Source organism: Cupressus sempervirens, chromosome 4, assembly GCF_028749045.1.
Source record: "Cupressus sempervirens isolate cs-2001-9-10 chromosome 4, ASM2874904v1, whole genome shotgun sequence".
In the NCBI taxonomy this organism is placed as follows: Eukaryota; Viridiplantae; Streptophyta; class Pinopsida; order Cupressales; family Cupressaceae; genus Cupressus; species Cupressus sempervirens.
In genome coordinates this window covers 431,269,682-431,293,389 of record NC_143121.1, presented here as the reverse complement: position 1 = coordinate 431,293,389, position 23,708 = coordinate 431,269,682, and the positions used below count along the sequence as shown (strand labels likewise).

Genomic DNA, 23,708 nt, shown 5'->3' with positions numbered 1-23,708 from the left:
GGGGAGAAGACTACTGATAGGGGAGAATATAATGAATGGTAAGAGAAATGTATGTCTGAAGGGAAGAAGATTACTGAAATGAGTTGACAAAGATGAGATGATAGAGGGAGAGAATATACCCAAAGAGGAGAAGTATGAGAATAGGAAAAGGAAGAGAGATTACTCAAATGGGGAGTGCTACAGAGATGAAGATGAGAAAGAAGAAAGAACCTGGAATAAGAGTTCACAACCAAAGAGGGAGAAATGTTGAAGATGTTGAAGATTGTTGTTGTCAAACCAAGTACTAGTTTGAAGAATCAAAATTGCAGAGTTGTATTGCTATCAATGCATACATTTGATTATCTTATGCAATGTTTTGTAATGTAAAATCTTATGTGTTGCTATCAATGTTGAAGGGGAGATTGTTAGCCCCAACTGATAATATAATTGGTAATAGGAGATCGTTAGGTGATGATGCTATGAATGTATGTATAATAGTCGTCATTATATTGTCATTGATGTCAAAGTCTTAGTTGGCTAGACATTATGCTAACTCAATTAAGTACCATATCATTAGATTGATGAAGAAGATTTGAAGAAAATATGATGAAAACATAATTGATATGTAAGGTATTCAATGGGTACTTGAATGAGCTAGACAATGATAATTTATTATTGGGTTGATTGTTTTACAATCATGTATTATTGCAATATATTGAAGAACACAAGCTTAACCGAATGACAAGGTTAATGAAGGGAGACTGTGTTCACTAAGTGACTACAGTATTGCTCGAGCGATTGGTAAAAGGAGAAAGGAAACACAGTGTTACCCGAGCAAGTCAGTATTAACCGGGTGTTATTTTGCCCAAGTAAATGTAATGTTTACCGAGTGATAGCTGGACGAACAAGTTTGAAAAATTGGAATCTAAGGCCTTTTTATGGAAATTTGGAAAGTTCGAGTAGGTCTAAGGCACAAGTCAAAGTTTGTTGCAAGATCTACGGCTAAGAAATTAAAGAAGAATCTGATGAAGGAAATTGAATGAAGATAAGTATGGACACAAAGTTCTATGCAAGTTATATTTTCTAAGTGTCTAAATTCATTGTATGAAGGAGTTTTGTTATAACCCTAAGATCGACGATGCTGATAAAGTGGCAAAAGATGGAAGGCTCTGGAAGCATTGAGAAAACTATTTAAGGAGGATAACAAGACAGTTTTAGGTTGTTGATTTCATGTTGCTGGTTAGGAGGTGATTATGCTAAAGTGTTGAAGTCATTGTGAGTGCGAAGTTCTAGAAGAAAAAATGAGTAAAGTGTTGAGCCAGGTGAACCGAGCAATGAAAGAAGAAAGAGGAATTAATCAACCAAGTCAAAGTACAAAGTGAAAGAAGATCCAAGAGAGAGATCAGACAAAGAAAGAGCAAGAACAAAGATCTGAACAAGCAAAGGTAGTTGCTATTCTAACATATCACTTTATATTGTTTAACCGTTGAAGCGAAAATACCGAGTGGACCTAACAAGTCTGTGAAATCCTATATGGTAACATCGATTAGTGGTGTTTATAAGTCCTTTAAATTAGGCCACTCTGTTTAGTCAAGGACAAGGAGTGATAAGGTCTAGATGATCTTTTGGCAAAATCCTCTAACAAGGTCACATTAACAATGTGTGTGTAACCTTTAACAAGGTTGGCTCCTAGCAGAGCTCACTTCAAAAGAGTAAATGTATTAAAATCATGGTATTAATTGTGTAAATGTTATTTGTGTTGCAAGTTGTTTTACATGTTTTATAGTTTACTGCAACTCGATAATAGCTAAGATATCACTAGGTAATAATTGGAATTTTACTGTCAGTCGATAATGCAAGGAACAGTTTGGAATGAAGTTGAATGATTGAGTTAAGAATTAAGTTGGATGTTTACACTGAGAGATTGAAGTTAATGTTTGAAAGGGATTGTATGCTAACTGGACATAACTAATTCCCCCCTCCTCTCAGTTAACTAACAACTAATGCTCCAACTGCTTTACTTAATTTGATTAATAGTATTTAAGGATTATATGAATTAGTTCATTCTGGTCCAAGAATGAGGACGAACACTACAAACACTGGCAGATGGTATTATAGCACTTGCAAGAACGTGAGTTATATGGAAAATTATCAAAGTGCAACTTCTTCTAGAAAGAAGTGTAGTATCTAGAGCACATCCTCTCTACCAATGGTATAGTTGTAGATTTAGCTGAAACAAAAGCTATAATAGGATGGCCTGCTCCAACAAATGTGTAGGAAGTAAGATTTTATAGGGTTACCTGAATATTACAAGAAGTTTGTGATGAATTTTTCTTGGGTAGCCTATCCAATCACTTCACTCCAAAGGAAAGGAAAAAGATTTGAATAGCCAAGAAAATGTCAGAAAGCATTCGAGTACTTGAAGGGAAGATTAACTTTTGCACACATACTCAAGGTACTGAATCCTTTAGGGCATTTTGCAGTAGTTGTAGATGCATTTGAGGAAGGACTAAAAAGAGTTATGATGCAAGATGGACGGTGGTCACTTGTGAATCCATAAATTTAAAAGAACTACAAGCAAAACTATGCTCCCCATGATTAGAGCTTGCGTCTATTGTTCATGTTCTTTGAGTATGGAGACAGTATCTCTTAGGCAAGCTAGTTGAGCTCAAATTGGATCATTGAGGTTTGAAACATACATTCACTCAACCCAATCTAAATGCTCAACAAAAGAGATGGTTAGAACTAATCTCCAATTTTAACTTTAAAATCTATTACATTAAGAACAAGGAGAACAGTATGCTTTCTACCATCTGAGGCATAAACTGTAAGAACAAATGTTAGATTTAGAACCCTTCAAGAATTAGAAGGGGATGAATACTATGACCAAGTACAAGCAGCCCTTGAATTGACCCCCATAACCCAAGGTATGAAGATTTTTAGAAGATTTTGAGATCGATCAAGGCGGACTTTTAAGAAACCATGAATCTGGATGTAAATTCCCAATTTATCAGGAATTAAGAAAGTTAAATCTTAAAGAAGTCCACATTGCACCTTATTTAAGGCACCCAGATGTTAATAAATTACTAGCTAATATTAAACCCTTGTATTTCTAGAAGGGAATGAAGGGAGATGTTGTTGGATTGGTGACAAGTTGCTTAGAATGCTAGAAAGTCAAAGTTGAACACCAGCATCCAACCGGATTGTTACAACCTCATGCCATTCTAGCGTAAGTGGCAAATCATTAGTATGGATTTGATCCAAGGGCTTCCCATGCCAATAAATAGGCAGAGTACCATTTTGGTGGTGGCAGATAAACTAACTTGGATAGCCTAATTTATTCCAAGGAACTTAATCAATGGAGCACCTATCATAGCAAGGAAATTTGTATAAAAATGACATTCAATCACTTGAAATTCTTGAGAAAATCATTTCAGACAGGAATGACATTCATGGTTTGGCAAACATTATTTGCAGCTCTATAGACAGGAATGACATCCATGGTTTGGCAAACATCATTTGCAGCTCTGCATACTCAATTAAACATCAATTCAGCATATCATCCTGAGACAAATCATCAAACAAAAAGGGTAAACCAAATCCAAAATCTTACAAAGATATAGTGCTTGGACCAATAGTAAAAATGGGAAGGCTACTTGTTGGTAGTAGAGTTTGCAAACAATGAATCTTATCAATCAATCATTAAGATGGCACCTTTTGAGGCATTGTATGAAAGATGCAAAGTGCCTATCAACTAGGATAAGCTAGAGGATAGGGTAATCCTCAAAACTGAGATGCTCTGAAAAAAGAAAGAAGGAGTAAAGTTGATCAGAGGATGATTGGCTAAGGCTAATGACACATAGAAAAGCTATGCTAATGCTAAATGCATGCCCAGACAATTTGATATTTGGGAAGGCTCTCCTGAGGATTAAACCCATGAAAAGCTCCCTTAAGTTTGAAAATTTCTCTAAACTGACACTAAGATATGTAGGGCCAATTGAGGTCCTAGAAGTTATCAACCTTGTAGCCTACAAAATTGCTCTACAACTTCTCTCACCTAGTTGCATAGTGTTTTTCATGCCACGTATTTAAGGATGTACATAGCAGATGTTGGACATGTTAAGGTTGTAGCTTTTGTCGGATTGATTTTATCGTGAGATACCTTGTTGATGGTAAATCATATTTAAGATCAATATCTTATATATATTTACATTATATATTATTATATAATACATATTACATATATGCTTAAAGATGAGTTATACATATAGTTATTTATATTATTAATATACTAACTAATGATGATTAACTATAGAGACATGTCTCTTCATGGGACATGTCTCTTCATGGGACATGTCTCCTCCTCTCATATTTATGAGTCTTCAAATCTGCATTTGGAAGACATCAATCACATTGGCAATGTTAGTAAATTTGCAGAAAACGATCCATGTTACTTAACATGGTATCAGAGCCAAACTGCAAATGAAAGAAAGAATAACATAAGCAATTGAATGAAGAATTCACATAGCTTTATAAATGACACAGCTCCGACAAGAACATAGAGGTCATAAGTAAAGTCTCAGGAATGAATCATGATATGGAACAAGTCATAGCAGGTGTTAAAGACAAATACATACCGTGAGAAGTTTTGGTGTGCGTGAGAGGAAGTGAAAATTATCAAGATGATACAACCTCGTTTATATCGTGACTTTGAAATACAAAAAAAAAGCCCTATGAGGATAGCAAACTGAGAATATCTTAGATGCAGCATATGGATTATACGGTAACAACATGAAATAAATTTTAAGGCGACGAGAAGTTGGACATGATGGCTATAAGCAAATTGTAGCAAGTATCAATCACAACAAAAGATATTAAAAAAAAAAGATGGACAATATATGTATAATGGGCAGCAACTGCGATTATGATGAACAACAATTTAAAGACAGAAATATTAAAAGGATCATCAAACAAACAGAATTTGATACCACCAGCATTTAGATCTTTTATCAAGCGAGTGAGTTCATTGTCAGATGTTATTGATTACAAATAAGAGCCAAATCGTCAGTTATGAGTCAGCCATGAAGGTTTAATCGAAACATAAAAATCTATAGAAGATACACATCAGTGATTATTCTTTTTGGGGCTACAGCGGCAATCTTAATAAAAGAAATTTATTATTAAAACAAAAGATTGACAGTAATTACTATTAGTTGACATTGAAAAAGTGTTATTATAAGACAATGGGGCCCGATAAAGTATGCAAATTATTATTTGTACTTTCTCTTTATGGAAATGATATATTGAAAGTGTAGATTAAAATATATATATATATATATATATATATACATTTAAATTTTATATTTATTTGATCTATACTATATTGGAAATTATATAACGATTAATATGAGTTACAATGTGAATCATGATAATATTAATGAGAAATATAATTATGTTGTAGGAGCTATTTTGCCTTGATCTTTCTTCCGAAAATGCTTTTGCAGGAAACAGTGGGAGATTAAGAATCGTGGATGAGTTTAAGAAAATGGAAGGAAATGTTTGCTTCTACTATTAAGTTTAATGAATGTTTGGAGCTTGAATGGATGAAAAGAGCAAGTTGGAACTTAGAAAGAAGTCGTCAAATTTGATGTGAGGCAAAAGTGTTCAAAGGTATAAGAGTGGGAATTTTACATTGTGGGGGGAATAATAACCAATGTTTCATTCCCACTTGAACCATCTTTAGTAAGGAGATGTTCCATGACCCTCATGGGCAGATAAGTACTCGTCTGAGGATGTTCTTGCGGGAAAAGAAGATTGGCACTTTACACATGCTATCAAATATTGTGTAGACGAGAATTCATTAGTCATTTGATGATCAAGATAAAGTGAAGTGAATATCTTTAATGATTGAGATTATGAGTATCCTTCTACATTAAGAGGGACTATGACACTTCTTCAAAGGCAATGCAGGAGCTTAGAAGATTAATACTTAGAGGGATTCTAAAAATACATCTGTGTAACTGCATGATTTTGATGGGCCTACTCTTGAGTGCATCATGAGTAAGTATTGACTTATCACTAGAAAATCAAAAGATTAATATAAGATTCAGAGTGAGTTCGATAGGCATCCTTGGGTGAAGAGATTTTCTAACAAAGTAACCATAGGACCTGACTTCCCAGGATCATTATTCAGAAGGAGAAATTTTGAGATGCAATCCCTTGAGGATCATATCTTCTCTATGAGGAGAAGTTCTAAGTGAAATTCCTTGTAATGTGCTCTTCTCTATAAGAGAGAACTCTGAGGTGAAAATATTTGTTCCACCCTCTAGTAGCAGCTATGGTGGTTCATGGTGGTTCATGGTGGATATCATGTAAGTCACCACATGATGTTGCTATGATATGTAATGAAAGGTGATGGATCTTTCATTGACATATATAAACAAAAGGTAACCATTATAAGATGACGATCTTATAAATGGTAGACCTGTTATCATGACAAACTTCATTAAATTGTTGTCCCAGAGTGCTGAAAATCATGATAACGAACAGATAGAAGGTAACCATTGTAAGGTAGCGATCTTATAAATGGTAGACCTGCTATCATAGTTCTTTGGGCCGGATTTTTCCAGACACTATGATAACCAACTTGTTATGGTTCTTTGGGCTGGACCTTGCCGGACACCATACAGACCACACTTAAGGTGGTGTTTTTAAAAGATATAAAAAATTGCTTCAACTGTGTGTTATGAAAGGTGAGAAATTTAGCCTCATAGTGGATTGAATATCATACTGAGATGATATATCTTCTTATTCTTGAGAGCATAATGTGTTCTATAAATCCTCCCTAGCTAAGAGGGAGTGTTAAAGTTATAGCTTCCGTCGGATTGATTTTATCATGAGATACCTTGTTGATGGTAAATCATCTTTAAGATAAATATCTTATATATATAGTATATATTATATATATAATAAAATATATATTATATATATTATACATTATATATTATTATATAATAATATAATAATATATTATAACATATTACATATATGCTTGAAAATGAGTTATACACATGGTTATTTATATTATTGATATATTAAATAATGATTAACTATAGAGACATGTCTCTTCATGAGACATGTCTCCTCCTCTCATATTTATGAGCCTTCAAATCTGCATTTGGAAGACATCAATCACATTAGCAATGTTAATACATTTGCAAAAAATGATCCATGTTACTTCAAAGGACATATATTGACTGGAACTCCTCATCAGTGCAGAATATAGGGGCGATCATGATCGGACCACTCAAGGTGGTCCAAGTACATAAGCTCGGGTTACGTAACCACAAGGTTACTCTTACATTTCATGTCATGATCTAAAAATCCTATGCCAAATAAGATGAAGCAGACAAGCATGGGAGACAGTGAGATTTAAGCTTTAAGAAAAAATGTTGGGGACAGTTGTTTTTTATCATATCCATCATACATCATCTTTGCCATGTCTTGCTTCTTATAAAGACAATTTCCTCAAAAAATTCCCTTTTTTTTTCTTACTTTATGTGTACAAGAAATGAAATATGAGAAAAGAATTGCAAACTCCGTGTGGATCAATTGTCATTCCTAAATGCTTGTGATTAAAGTGCTCAATTAGTTAAACAGTTCTTACAATCTCTTCAGCACCACCCTGGAGCTCTAACAGACTAAAGCTTGCATGTGTTATAACAACCATGTCAAATATACCATTATGCTGATCAGATCTGTATTATAACAAAATAAGAGGCCAAAGGGAATTTCAACGGTTTTCCAAGATCCTGCAATCTCAAAGACTCCAAAAACACGTGTCTAATAAGTTAATAACCAATAAAACCATAGCATCTTGCACATTTCAAACTTCAAATATGAAAATGTCTGATTGGAGGTTATCATAGATTTAACATTAATAAAAAATTTAGAGCAAAAATAGGTCTTTTTCCAATTAGAAATATTTCGCACCAAAGGGAGTAAGGGGAAAATTAATTGAAACAACAGTCACCTCATAAATGCTGAGTATTTTGAGGAAGCATGACAATGCAGTTCTTCAGCAGATGATGCCTTCATGTGTAATAATTGTGAGCAAAGTTGCCTTATTCCCTGCATAAAGAAGTGCCACTGTAATATTAATACCAAACAACCAAACATTGTCAAGACAACATATGACAGATTGTGGCAGCACAGTTGAGATGTTCACTGGAAAGAACTGTGCTCAGCTTTTAAAATAAAAATTTAAAAATAAAAAATAAAAATAAAAAGATCATAATACTGTATAAAATTAAATAACATATGCTCCCAAACTCCACTGATTAAAAAATAGTGCTTCTGTATAAAAATTGTGTATTGGAATTTTGAAATGGTAAAAATTTGGATGATGCTACATGATGCCTCATCGATCTAAGCAAGATTTATCATTCATATATTTTCACATTTATTAATTATTATGTAAGTAAAGCACTAACAGGTTAAAAACTATGTCACCAGGTTATCCTGAATTGCTTCCCATTCCAATACTTAAACAGCCTAAGTAAGGGACAGAGCAGTCAGATCTCAACTTAGGGAACAAAGGAAGCAGCAAACATCATCCGAAGATGAAGTGCATACATATAATTCAGGATGTACTTCCAGCATAGGGGAGAGAGCTACACAAGAATTTACCTGTCAAAAGTGAGTGAGTATTGTAACAACTTTAAAAAATTTTTGGGTTTATGTTTCCAAATAAAATGAAATTTTAAATACCTTCTTATACATAATAGAGGGTTCTAATACCAAAGAAATTAAGTTGTGCAGTTGGGAATTTATAGTTTTTTTTTTGGTTTTGTTATATTTATACAGAATGGCTAGTAGTTCTAATTCAGTTTTTCCACATGTACAGAGCTCAATTAAATTTAATGCAGTGTCACCTCTTTGACAACATAAAACCATGATTGAACTACTTCTTGGCAGCAAGTTATCATCAATGTTGTAGCCGATAAGTGAATGAGGACAAGGGCTTGTATAGTCCAATAAAACCTCACTTGTACGCTATTATTGTCTTAGAAATAAGAATTTATATAAGGTCAAGTATAAAAGGGTTTCAAAGCACCAAATAATGCGATATATTAAAGAACAAAAGAACATCAACATATTAAGTAATTGATCAAACGAAAGAGGAGCACATCCTCTTTCCATGAAAGGATTATAGAAACCTACTAGTGGCTTGTCACAACTAATTAGCAAACATCCTTTCACGCTACCATCTTCCCAACTAGAGAATTTGCCTTCTTTCATGTAAAAGAGGCCCATTGGAAAAGGCCTATGAGAGTGAGGAGGGGGAAGTTGCAAGTGAGAGTATTGCTTGTTGAAATTATGGCAAAGCACTTTCTTTCAACCTTGTTGGATGGCCACAATGGTGCAATATGGTGATGGCACCAACACACCTATTGATCATATGAGTTGGCTATGAAAAGATGCACACTACCTTACTGACCAAGAATAAAGCTTCCATAGAGGCATCATTGAGACCAATCATGGATGCATAGGCCAAAATAGGCATGACCATTTTTAAGAATGGAAAGGTAGCCAGAAAAACACTAACCAATGTCATTTCAATATCCCCTAAAGGGACGATGTTTTTGAAGGTAATAGATTATGAGGAGCGAGAGATGGTTGAGCCCAAAACAATTTTCAAGTTATAGCTAGCAACACAAAAACTTGTGAAACATTTGATTCAATAGTTAAGGATACATACATACATACATACATATATATATATATATATATATATATATATATATATATATATATATATATATATATATATATATAGCTTTTGAATGCCATGTTCCACTTGCTCAACTTGATCTTGTAAGAGATTGGCACAAAGATTCAGTACGTCAAAGATATCTACACAAAGGCCAAGGAGATTCAAATGGTTGTGACAAATAATCACATGTCATAAGCCATCTTTAAAGTCTTCTCGAACTTAGATTTATTAAAAAGATGTTAAATTTTATCTTTTAGTAATTTTTTGTGTCATGACGTCTACCTTTGAATATTTTAATTTATTTTAATTTTTATACCACATTAGTTTGTCAAAAATCCATTGACATATCTCCCTGTTTTCTTGAGACAACTTGAGGTGTGAAGGACATTGAAGGCTATGGGCATTAATACTCTTTGGAGTGTATGAAGACAATAATACATAGAGAACCCACAAAATCTAAGCATTTGATAGTAGATGAGTAAAGAGCCCATGTGGAGTATGTTTTGACTTTCACTAAGCCAGTCGCAGGCATGGTTAGATATGTTGATATAGATTGCCCCTGTTTTTGGTGAAATTTAAGATGTTATAGACTCCATGGTTGAAAAAAGGTACAATAATAGAAGCCAAAGATTGACTATTTAGAAAGAAAAGAAATCAAAAATGTTATCATTATTGACTATTTGGAACAACATGACTATGCCCTTTCATCTCTAGCGTTTTCCTTGTTTCAAAAATATCATAGCTTAAAGCTACATTTTTTGTTGCAGAAGATGGCACCATATAGGAATGAAGAGGATGTTGTTGGCTACAAGATTGCATTTGAAAGAGTATCCCCAAATGCAAATATACAAGTGTTGCCTTAAGCGAGTTTGATCAATTCATATCTTCAAAGATTCATGATGCTTGAAAACTTCAAGACAAGTACAAAAAAGATGTTCATGAATGGTGCTACATACATAGCCAAGGCTCTAAGTACTTGCAGCCTCTTGCAATAAAAGTTCTCTCAAGTATGCATCTATAGTGTCCCCTTGTTGGAACTTTACTTAATTTAACCTAAATTTCTCAATTAGGGTTTGGATTGTAATGTTCCCTAATAGATTTAGTCATTAATCTCATTAGATTAAAGTTATATGTAAAAATTACTATCATCCATACCTGCTTATTACTACTTAGTGAAGGAAGGAGTAGAAGTCATCCAAGTTGCCAAGACACCAACTTTGCAATGGATTCCCTCAAAGTTTACAGATCCAAGCCCTTAAGCCTTTCTTGGCACAATACCTGCAAGGCCCTTGTGGTCGCTGATCCCCAGCCTATCTTGGGACAGAGATCCATTGCTAAGATTTATACAAGCCCCTCTTTTCTAAAATTACAACTTCCCATCTATAAGTCAATAGTAATAGGATTTGAATTAATATAAGTTTATCAATTTGTGATGAATATATTTATTCCATATTGATGAATATATACAATTCTGATTTAGTATTTTACAGCATTAACTGATGTGAAACAGTGCTTGCTTGCATTGCAAATAATTAATTTCCTTTTGATGATAATCATTCTGTTTCTTTCTATTCAATGATATCTCCTTATTCCATCTTCTCTTCCTCCTGAAGAATACCAAAAAATATCTATATCCTATTCTACCAAGAACTCTAGTTCAGTTTACTATTTTTCTACAGCCTTAATTAAATATGTTTTTTCTAAGCACTGAGGATTGTCATGAATATGGTCCCACATGCTCAGTAATACACACACACATATGTAAATAGATATATATATATATCAGAGATCTTTTTGTATGTATGAGAGAAATGCATTACACATACATCACGAATAATCTGTCTATCGGCACTTGTGGATGTCACTACTTCCACCGTGCTCATTGTAAATTACTTATTCCTCTTTCATAAAGACATTGACGATAAGCTCTTATAATGTCTCTTTTTATCAGCAATATACAATTCCTACTATTTTGTGCATTGTGCACAGTCCCAGCAATAGTAGTTGATGGTCTTCACTCACTGCCAAGGATCTATGGTGCTAAGCATTCCTGTCCTTCCTCCAAGAGACTATCTTCCTATAATTTCTCCCATCTAAAGCATTCACGATAATCTATATATACAAACCTCATAGGTCACGATTCTCCAATGGTAGCACTACATAGTGCACTTTATGTCATTCAAACATAGGATACAAGTATAATATTATAACATTGAAATTTTATTATAATATTATTAATTAAAATGTAAAGATTAATGTTATAATATTATTGGTTAATAATTGGACTAATTACATTTGATATTTGATTAAGAGCTTTGATTAATACTATTGGTATTAATGCCTAAATATTATATATATACATCTATATTGATTAAGGTTAGAGATTATGATTAATATTAATATTATATTGACTATTCATGTATGTATAAGCAAAGCAATGTATTTTATACTCAATGTATTTGCAATTATGAGATATATTTGTATTGTACCTGCACAATTTCAGCTCATGACAGTCTATCCTTACCAAATTTACTTGTCCTCGAGCAATTATATGTTTTCTCCTTTTATAGTAAAAAATGGCAATTGAACTTAAGATAATTTTTCTCTCATCTTTTAGAGAAATTATTTTAATTCACCTCATAATGGTGCTTACCGAATTTTTTGAACCACATTATGTAACATGCTTTAGATTCCCCTATTCAAAATAGAAGAAAGTAGAACCACATTTGAAAATATGAAATATATGCATGAATATATAAAGACACAATGCATACACACTAATGCATGAAGACACAAAGCATACACAAAGTATACACATTGATGCATGAAGACATGAACAATACACAAAGCATACATACCAATGCATGAAGACATGGAGTATACACATGAAGACACAAGCATACATAAAGTATAGGCAACATACACCCATTATTATACCACCAAATTGATTCAACGTAAAAACTCAATAAATACATTCAAGATACTTGACATAGTAGAGTCATGATTCCTTATGTCTCTCCTAACTCAACCCTGAGGAGAGCGTGGATTTACTTGTCATAGGGTACTTGGCACAAATAGGCTTCCTCAAGGCATGGGGACTGCATGTTCGCACCATCTCAGGATTTTCCCTCAAGGCATTGGGAAAAAATATCCTTACCCATCTTGGAATTCACCTATCTTGTGAGGATTTACTCTGCCTTTCCCTACACAACACCAACTATCAAATCCCAAGGCTACAACACGAGATTAAGGGATAGGCTATATCAATATCACTTGTCATACTATATTTAAAGTTCTAATCTTATTGAAATTATTAGCATAATTCTATGTTTACGGGATGGCAAGACCATGCATTGATACCCTTGTAATGTCGCCACCTATATTGCTTGTATAGATCATGTATTCCATGGTTATGTAGATCAAAATTAGGAGAAATTATTTTTTCATTGTTTATTTTAATGCTTATATTCAAATCTTATAAGAACATTATTTATGTATAGGTTAGGTCGTATAGGGTTGGCTTAGGAGACCTCACCAAGTCCTCTGGTAACACAAAGAAGACACGGAGTAGACACTTGAATGCATGAAGACATGAAGAATACACAATGTAAACACATAAATGCATGTGGAAATGTAATGCATTCTTGATTAATTCCCTATAATCTATATCTTGCAATGAACTAGGGTTCATGAAATGATTTACAAATCATACTTCTTCAATATTCTCTTGGATTGTGAATCCTGCAATCACAAGTGATCATTAGTATAAACATGTATATATTTATATTAGTTTCAAGAAAAAATAAGTACAGATAAATTAATTCCAAGATGATTCCATACTGAGCCCAAGAGTGGGATTTTGATCCCCTTGGCCTCGATAGCAGGTGTTAGGCATTCACACGAGGTGGTCTACTTAGCAGGATGCTTGTTTTCTTCCATATCTATACTTTATCCAAATCTAAGCTCAAGGTCGGGACTTTGACCCCCTTGGCCTTGATGGCAGGTGTAAGGCATCCATCAAGGCGGTCTACTTAGATTATCATTATATCCTTCTTCAATTTGTCCAATCTAAGCCCCCTAAGGGCGGGACTTTGACCCCCTTGGCCTTGATGGCAGATGTTAAGCATCCATCAAGGTGTTCTACTTAGATGGTATTTTTATTCTCTTTTTAATCTAAGCCCAAGAGCGAGAATTTGACCCTCTTGGCCCTAATGGAAGGTGTTAAGCATCCATCAAGGTGTTCTACTTTAATATCATAATATCCTTCTTTAGTTTATCCAATCTGAGCCCAAGGGCGGGAATTTGACCCCCTTGGCCTTGATGGCAGGTGTTAGGCATCCATCAAGGTGGCCTACTTAGATGGTAATCATATACTTTATCTCCATTTCAAATTCATTAAAAAATGTTTCCCAAATTAATGAGAATATACATACAATACATATATTTATTTACTTTCAATGATTTTGGCACTTATTTGTCATTGCTAGAGTTGTAGCTCCTCAAAATTCCTTGGATCTTTTCCTTCTTCATCTTTGTAATCATGTTTTATTTTCTTCCCTAAATTCTCTTCTAAATCCTTGTCAACTTGGAAGAATTCCAATCTACTAGTTTGGTTCCTTCTTCCACAAGTATGTCCCGGTTCTCATTGTTCTTTGCATCTAAAACATAAGCTCTTCCTCTTTAATTTGTTGTGTTTCCTCTTAAATTCTCTTCCACATTTATAGTTGGGATCCCATAGCTCATTGCATCGGCGATAGCTCCTATCTTTGGAATTCCCTTTTGTAATTTCCTTCTTTATGAGAATGCTTGAAGTGCGTGTTTGAAGGATAGTTCTTGAATCTGTCTTTTATTAGGCATGTGTCAAATTTTAATGCCTTTTGGATTGCATCTTCTAAGTTTGTTGGTTCTAGGACTCCCACTATGCTCTTGATTGACTCTTTTAATCCATTTATAAATAAATATGTGAGTCTCTTCTGTGAGACTCAGATACCATCGCTGATAATCTTTCAAACTCAGTAGTGAACTCCACCACTGATCCTTCTTGTCTAAGTTGAGAAAATCTCTTGAAATACCATTCTAGATCTGTTTGATCACATCGCTTTATGAGGTTTTGTGTGAATTCAACATAACTTTTTATTTGTTTATGGCTTTGGTTGATAAGACCATGTTGTCACCATTTTTGTGTTGCCCCTCTTAAATGAAGTACTACAAATCTGATGACACTTTCTTCTCTCATAGGGTTTAGAGAAAAACAAGTGTCCAACATTTGTACCCATAGACTTGTTGTAATTTCCCCTGATCCCTTAAATTTGGGAAGACTTACTTTATTCATCTCTTCCTTTAGATATATTTCTTGTGTTGTTTTCCTCTCTTTATTTGACGCTTCTTTCATCTTAGCATCACAATAGTCTTTGAAAGGTATTTCCTTCCTAAGTTCAAGATCGATTATGGCATATGCTTTTACAATGACATCGATACCATTCATACGATGGTTTTCCATCTCATTTTCTTCTTCATGTTCCTCGTCAGGTAGAAAAGAGGGTATTGTTGGCCTTGCATCTGGCATTCTTGGTTGGTTATTGTTATTCTAAGATTGGTTAGAGTTCATATGTTTTCCATTTTTTACTCATTTTATGGATTGCTTCAAGGAGGAGTTGATTTGTCTCACTTTGCTCAGTAATAGCTTGTGCATTTCTTTTATTTTGTTCCATGAGGGCCTAAGTGGTTCGGGCCCTTTATTCCATAAATGCCCTAAATTCATTACTCATTGACCATTCATGGTGGTGGTACATTTCCTCTTTTCTCTTTCTAATTCTCTCTGGGTCCTTTCGTTAGTTTGCATCAACCACTTCTCACAGGATGGCAAGAAGGATGCTCGGATAACACTTGTAATCTCCCTCTTTGGATTTTCTCTTTAATCACTTCGAGTTTCCAATTTAAGGTTGGATAGCTCTTGTTTATATTATGACTGATTTCAAACATATTTACACTTGAAGATATATGAGGTTTATATTCATTTCCAGTTATACAAGCTCTTAGACAAAATATAAATATATAAAAGATAATTATTCTATATATAATTGGAATATATGAATATTATAAATGATAAATCTATCTCAACAAAATAGCAACTAAAATTAATATAACCTTTATTTGGGTCCCTTTTTCACTCTATACTCTTATTTCTTATTTCTTTATTAAGTTTCTTCTACCTTACATCCCTTTCTTAACCTTAATACCCTTCTTATTTCTTACTATAATAAAGGGGTGGTGATCCACTTATATTTTCTAATGCTTTACCATGTTGATTTCCACATGTGGCTTATATTTTCCTTAGAATCTGATTTTATTCCCTCCCCAATATTTATATGTTCTTTTTGGTGTATGTTATAACTTATATATCCCCACCAAATACATTCGGTGACTTATAAATATGGGTGGGAGTATAAATTAACCACCACAACGGTTCATGTGGAACCCGCCCCTAACCCCAAGGGCATGGATTTATTTATTATTTATTATTTTCATTTAATTATGTAATTGGTTTATAAGGTTAGTATGTGATCGGTTAATATGAAATATAAATGGGATTATAAACTATTACTAATGTTTATAATTAGATCATAAAATTTGATATAAAATTTGATATTGGGATTATATATGTTTATAATTAGGTAATAATTATATCTTATTATTATCTTGTATATGATATAAATTTATGATTGAATAAAATGGACTATAAATATATATTCATATACTTGTTGATTATTGTGAATACTTGATGTTGACTTTCCTTTGATGATTGGATAATGTAATGATCCATAGTATTGCAAGGTTTTTTTATTATCACTCAACTATTTTTTTGTCAATTTATTCATTCATTATTGTTTGATGATTTCATTACCTCATTAGGGCAATGTTGTATGTGAGCAATTCATATACATAAGATATAATAATCATATGATATATATTATTATTAGATATGTTTTTATTTAGCGTAATTGTGGGATTCCATTTTAGGAGGGGTCATGACAGGGAGCACCCATTGAGGTCACATTAGGGGAAGGCTCGGACAAGCAGCCAAGGTTCTACCCGAGGACTTGGTGAGGTCTCCTTCGCCAACCCTACATGACCTAGCCTATATATAAATAATGTTCTTAAGATTTGAATATAAGCATTAAAATAAATATTAAAAAATAATCACTCTTAATTTTGATCTTCATAACCATGGACTACAAGATCTATATAAGCAACATAGGTGGGGGCATTGCAGCATCGTTTTATTTTTTTACTTTTTCATTTTTTATTTGTTGCTATATACTAATATTATTATTTATTTAATTACAATTGTCAATGTTGTATGTAAAATTCATAAGTTGCAAACTCCTCATTAGTTGAACAGAATTAGAGTAGATACTCCTTTATCCTCTTATAATTAAATGCAACCAACTGAATGCAAGAAAAACTTTAGTGTTTGATCTTTCTGAAATCCAACTTGTGTTTCTTTTCAGATAAGAAACCTAATTACAATGAGAGGATGACAAAATATTGAGATCTAACTCTTAAGCATGCTAACTAGACACTAGGGTTGTATAACTTGTTGAAGTCTTTATAGATGAGGCAACGTTTACATATGGGATGGCCCATGGGAGCGGCATTGTAGTTGATTGCAGTTCAAATAAACTTGAACTAAATGTTGTCTTTAATGCTCTCAATAAAGAGCAATATGAAAATGGTTGAAAACTGGTTGAAATTCTCATTTTCTATTGATATTTGAAAAATCATTGAATCGTGTTGTGAATGTATGAGAGTTTTCTTTTTGCAAATTATAAGATATTAGAGTATTTCATTAAAGAATTAGGAATATCACAATTTTTATAATTTTATGTCTATGTGTGGATAACAACTTGTGTCTGTACCCATCCTTGTACTACTGTCGGCAACTTAGCTCTTCCATAACACCTACAAATTTTGCCCTTAAGTGATAAAAGGGTGCAATATCTTCAAATTTGCAACAACAAACAAGGTGAACTCAAAGATTGGTATGAAGGAGAGACCATCACAAGGAACCAGAAAAATCCATTTCACAATCCTCAAGAAAGAATCCTCAGATCAAATATGGGAACTAGGCCTACACGTTGATTTTCTAGCATCTAGCCAACCATAAAGACCCTCAAACAATGCATAAATACTAACATGGATAAGAATCAATGATAAAAATGTAGAGTGCGAGAATATTACCTATCTATAATAAGGGGATACTTGTCCTTATACTTGGGTATTCTATACTACTTTTTCGCAAAAAGAAATTCCAAGTAATCACTCTCTAGGTACATGTAGCAAATCCTAGACTTTGGGATTAGTCTAAACCTATTCCTAAGAGATTGTGTCCTAGCAAGGGGTTTCTCATGGTAACTTCGAATATCCTCGTAAGTCCATGAAAAGACTTTATAGGAGTGCCTTGGTTCTTAAAGAACAAAATCCTTTTCGATTGGGTCATAGATTAAATTTGTACTCCCTTGTAGAAAATCAACAATATTGAACGCATCCAACATGATGCCAAAGTTACATCCTATGTTGTTGGGTTCAGCAAAATCCTAGCCCATGATATCTTATACGAATCTACTTTGAGGACGTGAATCGTGCCATCCTAAGGTCGCTTTGAAACCACACAAATCCATCATGGGCAAACCCAAGGCAAACCTAGGTGGACCAAAGGGCTGCCCAAAAGAACAAGTAAAAAAACATTTTGGAAACAAAAAGTGACAAACACGTAACTTTGCACTTCAAGTGATACAATTGTGAAAAGTCCTTTTTAAAATCCCTGTTCTTAAAAAACAATGTCCTTTCATTCAGCCATAGATTTAAAAAAAGTTAGTCTCTTCAAGACAATCAACACAACTGAATGCACCCAAATGTAAAACAATATCAAAGTTACATCCTATTTTGTTGGGTTCAGCAGAAACCCCCATCCCTTTTTGAATGTGTATAATTTGAGGCCAAGACGGCCTAGGGTCCCTTACAATCACACAAATCCATGAAGAGAAAACCTGAGGCATATCTAGACAAAACCGTGGGTTGCCTAAAATAAAACAGAAAAAAATCATTTCTATCAACAGCAAAGTGCCAAATACCTAATTTTGCCCTTAAGTGATAAAATAGCAAAAACAGAGTGCATCATGAAGATTTGTGTGATTTAAAAGATTTTAACTTTCCCACAGCCTGCATGGAGCACTGCCCCTCAAAATCACCCGGGGTGTTGCCCCTAAACCTCAACAAGGGGCACTATCACTCAACATTGTGATTTATGTTCCTAAAGCCCCACTGGTTGCCATTCCCAGAATCTAGGCCATCGGTTCCCTTAGCTAAGTATAGTTGATTGGGTGCAAAAGACTCAGGATTTGGTCTTTGTGCACTCCAACATGCATGTCTTGTTGCATAAGAAATTTGATTAAAAGAAGGGGGTGGTGAAGAATTAGGACCTAACTCTTGAGTGTGTTGACTTAGACATTGTAGTGCACAATTTGCAGAAATCTCTTTAGATGAGGCAACTTCTACATATGAAATGGCTAGTGGAAGTGTTACTGTAACTCATTTTGGTTCAAACCAAGTTGACCAAATGTTGAGTTTGATAATCTTGATGAAGAATAATTTGAAGATTGTTGGATACTGATTGTAATTCCCATTGTGTATTTCATTTTCTTTTCAAATCATTCAGTATTTAAACATTTTATTTAGTGGTATTATGAGTATCACTGTTTTTATAGTTTTAAATAATGTATACACCAACCTACACCCATTCCGAGGGGAAAAATGTCGTACTAGCACACCCAAGCACTTAAACTTGTACTAGCATCAGCAACCAGGATGGCATCTAGTCATGGTTCATTGATTTCCCAACACTTAAACTTGTACTGTCACCATTTCCAGCCCCATTCAATTGCTTACTGTCTTCTACTTGCTTCCAACATGTTGTTATGTCTTCTTACTCTTGTTCTAGCCTCCACTTAGTCAACCCTACAATTTTATTCTTTCTCCATGTCTTATTGTTCATCTTCTCTTCAAAACCTTAGTTACTCTCACAAACCATGGCTTGATGAACTACGTTCATATTTTTCCAGAATATTGAAAGGCTTAACTTGAATGAAACGACAACTCAAATCATCAGCTGTAAAATCAGAAAATTTATGAGAGGGTACAGTCTAGCACTACTAGATCTCTAATTGATTGGGATCTCATGAAGTCCTGAGACTCCAAGAATATGCCTCACTCATCAAAACCATGTTGTCATATACTTCATTATCTTATTGATTACCCCATGCATCCACTTCTGGCTGGCAAGCTAATAAAAAACATGTAACATACAGTTGTAAAAATGTTTAGCCCAACCAACATATAGAATCAAAAGTCATAATCAGTGCAATAATAAGCAAGCTATGCAAGTCATGAACTCATGTGATTCTTATAAGGATGCTGAGAATTGTCAGAGAAATTCTGGATCATGACCCAGTTGGATTTTTATCAAATAACCAATGTTAAGGAAGTGCACATATCCTCTCCCAAACCTGGTCACTCTGGAAATGCAACCTAACCAGAAATGTGGATAAAGGTAACCCCTCCGTCCCCTAATATTCAAATCGCATTGGAAGATGCACTTTCCTCGGTCACCTCATACACCTAGTGCGACAGAAATGCTAGAGAAGAGGGAAAGTGAGGCTAAGAAGAAACCAAACAATATCCTAAAAATACATAAACGCTGTGCTCTGAATGTGATTTAGAAATATGTCCAGTCCTATCACTCTATTTTCACATACTACTTTTCTATTATATGCTGCTAGATTTTTCTTCGTTAATGTACCTGTGCGTGATTACTAGGGCATTCAACTTTCCATTTAACGCATTAAAAGCATTTCCGGCTGCGGGACGGTAAATAGTTTGAATTGAGAGGATACTTTTGATGGTTAGAACCCAACATCTGACATAATGTCATGTGCGTGGATATATTTTGTACTTTGCAAGTGCAATTGAGAATTCCAAAATTTCAAAAGTAATGAAAACATATATGATTTTATTCTTATACATTTTCTAAGAAGCGTGGTCAAAGAGAGGAAAATTCAAGAGACCAGGTGTTGAAGAATCAAGATATGATGAATCGTGAAATTTCCTTGCTTCCAAAAGGTAGTACCCTTAACCTATTAACTGTGCTTCTTGGATTGTAAAATAAAACCTTGCTATTGCATTACCTTACTTCACAAATAAACAATTCCCAAATGCAGCCCTATGAGAATTTGCAGGAGCAAAGAGGATGTTATCCAAGTGCCCAAACATTTATGCTACCTTGCATCAAACATGCAACCGCTCAGGGAGACTTGATACACTAACTGCTAAATCAAAAGTACCAATTTGGACAAACTGCGGCTCAGATACTCTACAGAATCATATGAACAAATTTTCTAACAGATTGAAACTTTAAAAACAATAGCATCCTCATGGAATCAGAAAAAGCACAGCTCATAAAGTATAGGTAGCTTGACCAAGCAATACCCGTTCATATTTATCCGATGTCTATGGCTTCGAGGGTTATTTTGAAAGCTGGAAAGTGGATGACACTTAACGATTGAATTGTAGAAAAGGCGATACCTTTTCAGTTGAAGACTGGTATTTGGAGTGAACAGGGACAGTGACCCAGTTACCACCGTCATCATCATCTTCCTCGTAAGCGGATCCCATCTGTTCTTTTTTCAGTTTGTCGCCACAGCTGCTGCTCCTTCAAGTTCGACGGGTTTATAATGAAGTATTTAGGCTAGGAATAACCTCTGGAGCGTAATAAGAATTCCATTTAATCTGCAAGCACAGAGTAACTTTTACTTTCTTATGTTTCTCCCACGTATCCAGATTCCCGACCAGGTCGGCAAGACTCCAAGTGGTTTCTAGATAGCGGGCCCGTCCATTCAGATCTCCTCAAATAACAGAGAATCGTTCCCTGACTCTCTGTTTTCTAATTAGTTTTTGCTGGTAGGAAGGTAAAACTATAGTGCTTATACCAATGAATTGTTTTAAATTTTTCAAAATGAGGTTTGAAATTTTTTTAAGTCATTTTAATATTTATAAATTGTTTTGTTTTTGTTTTTGTTTTTCACTATTTTCATGGAATTGATTATTTTAGTCCTATTGCACTCTCATTATTAATTTTAAATATTGAAAAAGACATTCTAAAGTATAAAGTATTTTATTTTTTAATATATTTCTATAGAGTATTTCTAGATTATTATTGTCTAGTATCAATTTTGTTAGGGTAAAATTAGTTTCCTTGATAAAAAAGCAATTAAATAAAAAAATGGAATCTTCTTTAAAGTATTGGTATTTTCAAATACTTATAACAAAGGATGGCTTCGAGAAGTATGTATACATGGTGGTTGATCGTCGCTCACACACTGTATCAAAATCAATTGATTTTATGCAAGCACCAATGGCAATAGCTAAAGTGGGTGATGATGCCATAGGTTTGGATCCCACAACTGACAAATTACACTAAAGAATGGCCCAATTAATAGGCAAGGAAGTCAGTTTGTTGGTCTCGCCGGGTGCTATGGGCAACCTCATTCACGTTCACATTCATTGCGAGAAAATCTTCTTTTTTTTATATTTGTTCTTTGTGGGTGTCCATTGGTTATTAAGCTTTATGTAACAGGGAGAAAGAAATTGGAACCAGTGTGTTTTTCATAAGTTAGTGTAACTATATTATGTACAATGAGAACTATACTTGTTTTAGGTATTCTTTCAATTGCAAGTTTTTTTAAAAGAAAAAAATTGTGTTTACTTTATTTGAATTAATGGGAAGAAATTAAACATAGTTCAGTAGTTCTTATCTATTAATTTTTTCAATAAAAATAGTTCAAGCTATTAAAGTATGGGGAGCATTTTTTTTAAAATATATTTTTGCACACTAATTTCTAATTTTCTACTTGTGCACACTAATTTCTAATTTTCTACTTGTTACCACTAGTTTTCTTAGGATTTAATTGTTTTTAAATTGAAAAAATGGTAGTTACAAATAGATATGAATTAATTGTAATTATTATTATTAGTTTGCAAGATACTTGTAGTTTTTGCATTGTGTTTGCAGAGTGAAAAACCATCTATACATATTTGTTACAAGTGTGCCTTATCGTTGTTGCCTACAACTGCATATATTGAAAGTACTTGTCCCATGGTGAATTTAATGGAGATTTACTCCTTAGGTAGGTCTATTGTCCAAGGTACTATCTTTCCCATGTGTTTGATCTCAAATTCCATTTTCCTACATTATTTAAACTTAAGAGAATGGTAGTGCACAAATTTGCATATACCTTCATAATAACCCATCATAAAGAATATCATAATTGAATTCCAATGAAGTGTGTATGTATAGCAATAAGGTTTCATATAACTCACGGAATGGGGTTATATCAAATCAAAGTTTCTTATAATTCATAGTTGTGTCTGTATATCATAGTAGGGTTTCTTATTTAGTACTAAATGATTGATTTGGTTAGCCATCTAGGTTACATAGTGAGAAACTACATCAAACATATTATAGACATCTATGCTTGTAGGGTTACATTATCCTCCATCCATCATGTTAAAAGAATAATCTTTAGAAACCTAATAAAAAGGGAAGAGCTTGAAAGGTATGAGAATTCAAATTTGTTACTTATCCTGCCACAAAGGAGTACCCATCCAATAGTCATGATTGAATTGTGTTCTCATGGTTCTAGAATACAATCTCAATGAAAGTTGTGAACTCTCTAGATATCATAACAATCTACAACAAATAAGGAGATTTCCCATCTAGTTTATTTAAAATGCCACCTAAATTAAATACTATGCCTATGTTCTAGTAATTTGTAAGCTTGAGTGGTGTGTTAGGGAGCACAAAGGAAACCTCGTTGGTTTCATAACGTTGGACTCTTAG

General features: G+C 33.9%; 1 protein-coding gene across 1 annotated transcript in view; it reads right to left on the bottom strand.

Annotated features, from left to right (window-relative positions):
* The window catches only part of LOC149561864 (exocyst complex component EXO84C-like), a 115,832-nt gene extending 94,033 nt beyond the window's left edge, over positions 1-21,799 (bottom strand). The window contains exons 1-2 of the mRNA XM_089825394.1: positions 21,395-21,799; positions 8,012-8,109 (exon numbers count right to left, since the gene is read on the bottom strand). Of these exons, the coding sequence (XP_089681520.1) occupies positions 8,012-8,109; positions 21,395-21,484 (188 nt within the window). The 5' untranslated portion in view covers positions 21,485-21,799. The remainder of the gene's footprint in view (positions 1-8,011; positions 8,110-21,394) is intronic.
* Positions 21,800-23,708: the final 1,909 nt, after the last annotated feature.